The 1762-nt window shown below is 32.9% G+C and overlaps 1 protein-coding gene across 1 annotated transcript; it reads right to left on the bottom strand.

Annotated features, from left to right (window-relative positions):
- Positions 1-345: 345 nt before the first annotated feature.
- LOC107424225 (uncharacterized) lies at positions 346-959 on the bottom strand. Its single transcript, XM_016033967.1, has 2 exons — positions 850-959; positions 346-787 (listed from the first exon to the last, which is right to left on the bottom strand). Exons 1-2 carry the CDS (start codon positions 957-959, stop codon positions 346-348), a joined length of 552 nt encoding a protein of 183 aa, XP_015889453.1.
- Between the last annotated feature and the right edge of the window lie 803 nt (positions 960-1762).

Here is a 1762-nt window from a genome sequence, read left to right as displayed (position 1 = left end):
TAAAATACTTCTTAACCAACCTTGTTGAGTTGCCTATACATTTATGCTCTTCTTATAAAGTCTTGATTTGGAAAGTCTCTTCTCTTTGCATATTTGAAGTACGCAATTCCAAGAGTAACCATTTTCACATACCGCTGTAACCCTCCACGAGGCACTTTTTGTAAATCTAATATTGTAACAACCTTTCAAAGTATAGTCCACCAAGTATTCCCTAAAAGTTATTTGACTAGAAAATTTCATTCCAACTGAAAGTTTCAACTGGTCATCCACTAAACTATAAATAGGGATTGTCACTGTATCCATATCTTCATCAAAACTTGCCAAACTGACAAACTCATCAGAATCTCAATTAACCTCTCCCATACTATTACCATTCTTAGAGACAAAGGCAGGGGCTTGATTGTTTACAATTTCATCTCTACCAACACTTCCTTCATTACAATTCCCAACTGCATGACCATTTTTGGCATTCCCAAAAGAACCACCAACACCATTCCCAACATTTTTTCTAGTATCATTACCTTCTGTACTTCTAGCAAAACTACCATCACCATTCCCAACATTTTTCCTACTAGCATTACCTTCTGCACTCCCAACAAAACTACCAAAACCATTACCAGCATTCTGCCTAGCATTATCAACATTCTGCCAAACATCAGTTGATTTTGCATTCCTAACAGAACTCCCAGTAGCATTTCCAACATTAACAATGCCTTCGACCTCAACTTTCTCATATAACCAAGCATTGTCATCATCTTCTTTGTCCTTATCTTCTTGGTCTTCAACCCTTTCATGTAATCAAGTATCATCATCTTCTTTTACATCAACATTTGTATCAACATTACAAACTCACTTCTAGTTTCATCATCCACTAGTTCATCGGTTGGAGATTCCAGTAATAAATCAACTAAATCATCTAATGGTGAAAGAACTGGTTCATCCAATGGTAACTGCTTCATTTATTAGTTCATTCTCATCTCTATCCTCAAGCTCGACATAAACATCAATCACTCCATATTTACTACTCAAATCAGCCAACTTCAATGCATCCTCATCAATTTCTAATGGTCTCACACCCCACTGTAATATGATATGAGGCCTTCAATACCATAGCTTAAATTTATTGTATCCTATCTATTTAACCATGTCTTTCAAGTCCATTATGTTGGCTGTATTGGAATCACAATTTTCAAAAATTCTCACTTTCCCACCCATGTAATTCCTAAATGAATTAAAATCAAAATGACCACCATACCACATATGGATTGAAAAGAAACCCATTAATCCTATATAAATACAATACAAAGCTACATTTAGTCAAATAACAAATAATGCCACAATTAGTCAACAAAATAATAATAATAATAATAATAATGATGATGATGATGATGAAGATGATGATAATAATAATAATAATAATTTAAGGTCTCCATCCAACTGCTTTACCAATCAGACCAGTACAACTGTTTTAACATTTTAACATTTATGCTAACAACACATGCTACCAAAACATGTATAACTTAATGAGACATAATGGGACCGGTACCATTATTTTAACATTTTAACATTTATGCTAACAACACATGCTGTTAACACAATATTTATATGTGGCCAAACAACATATATAAATAGAAATCCCAAACACATCAAATAAAAAACCAATAATTTACATCTCCTAGATATACATTATATATGATATAGTTCATTTTCCAATAAAAGCAAAGGTGAAAAAACATTCAATTTTCATAACAACAAACAACAA

Source organism: Ziziphus jujuba, chromosome 1 (genome assembly GCF_031755915.1).
Source record: "Ziziphus jujuba cultivar Dongzao chromosome 1, ASM3175591v1".
Classification (NCBI taxonomy): domain Eukaryota; kingdom Viridiplantae; phylum Streptophyta; class Magnoliopsida; order Rosales; family Rhamnaceae; genus Ziziphus; species Ziziphus jujuba.
The sequence above is the reverse complement of the archived record's forward strand: the minus strand, read 5'-3'. Positions and strand labels throughout refer to the sequence as shown.

What these genes read in the sequence shown, in the direction of transcription:
- LOC107424225 (XM_016033967.1), bottom strand. Translation starts at nt 959, where the DNA reads ATGAAGCAGTTACCATTGGATGAACCAGTTCTTTCACCATTAGATGAT. An exon ending in GATGATGAAACTAGAAGTGA is followed by an intron (nt 788 to 849) that starts GTTTGTAATGTT and finishes ATTACATGAAAG; the next exon opens with GGTTGAAGACCAAGAAGATA.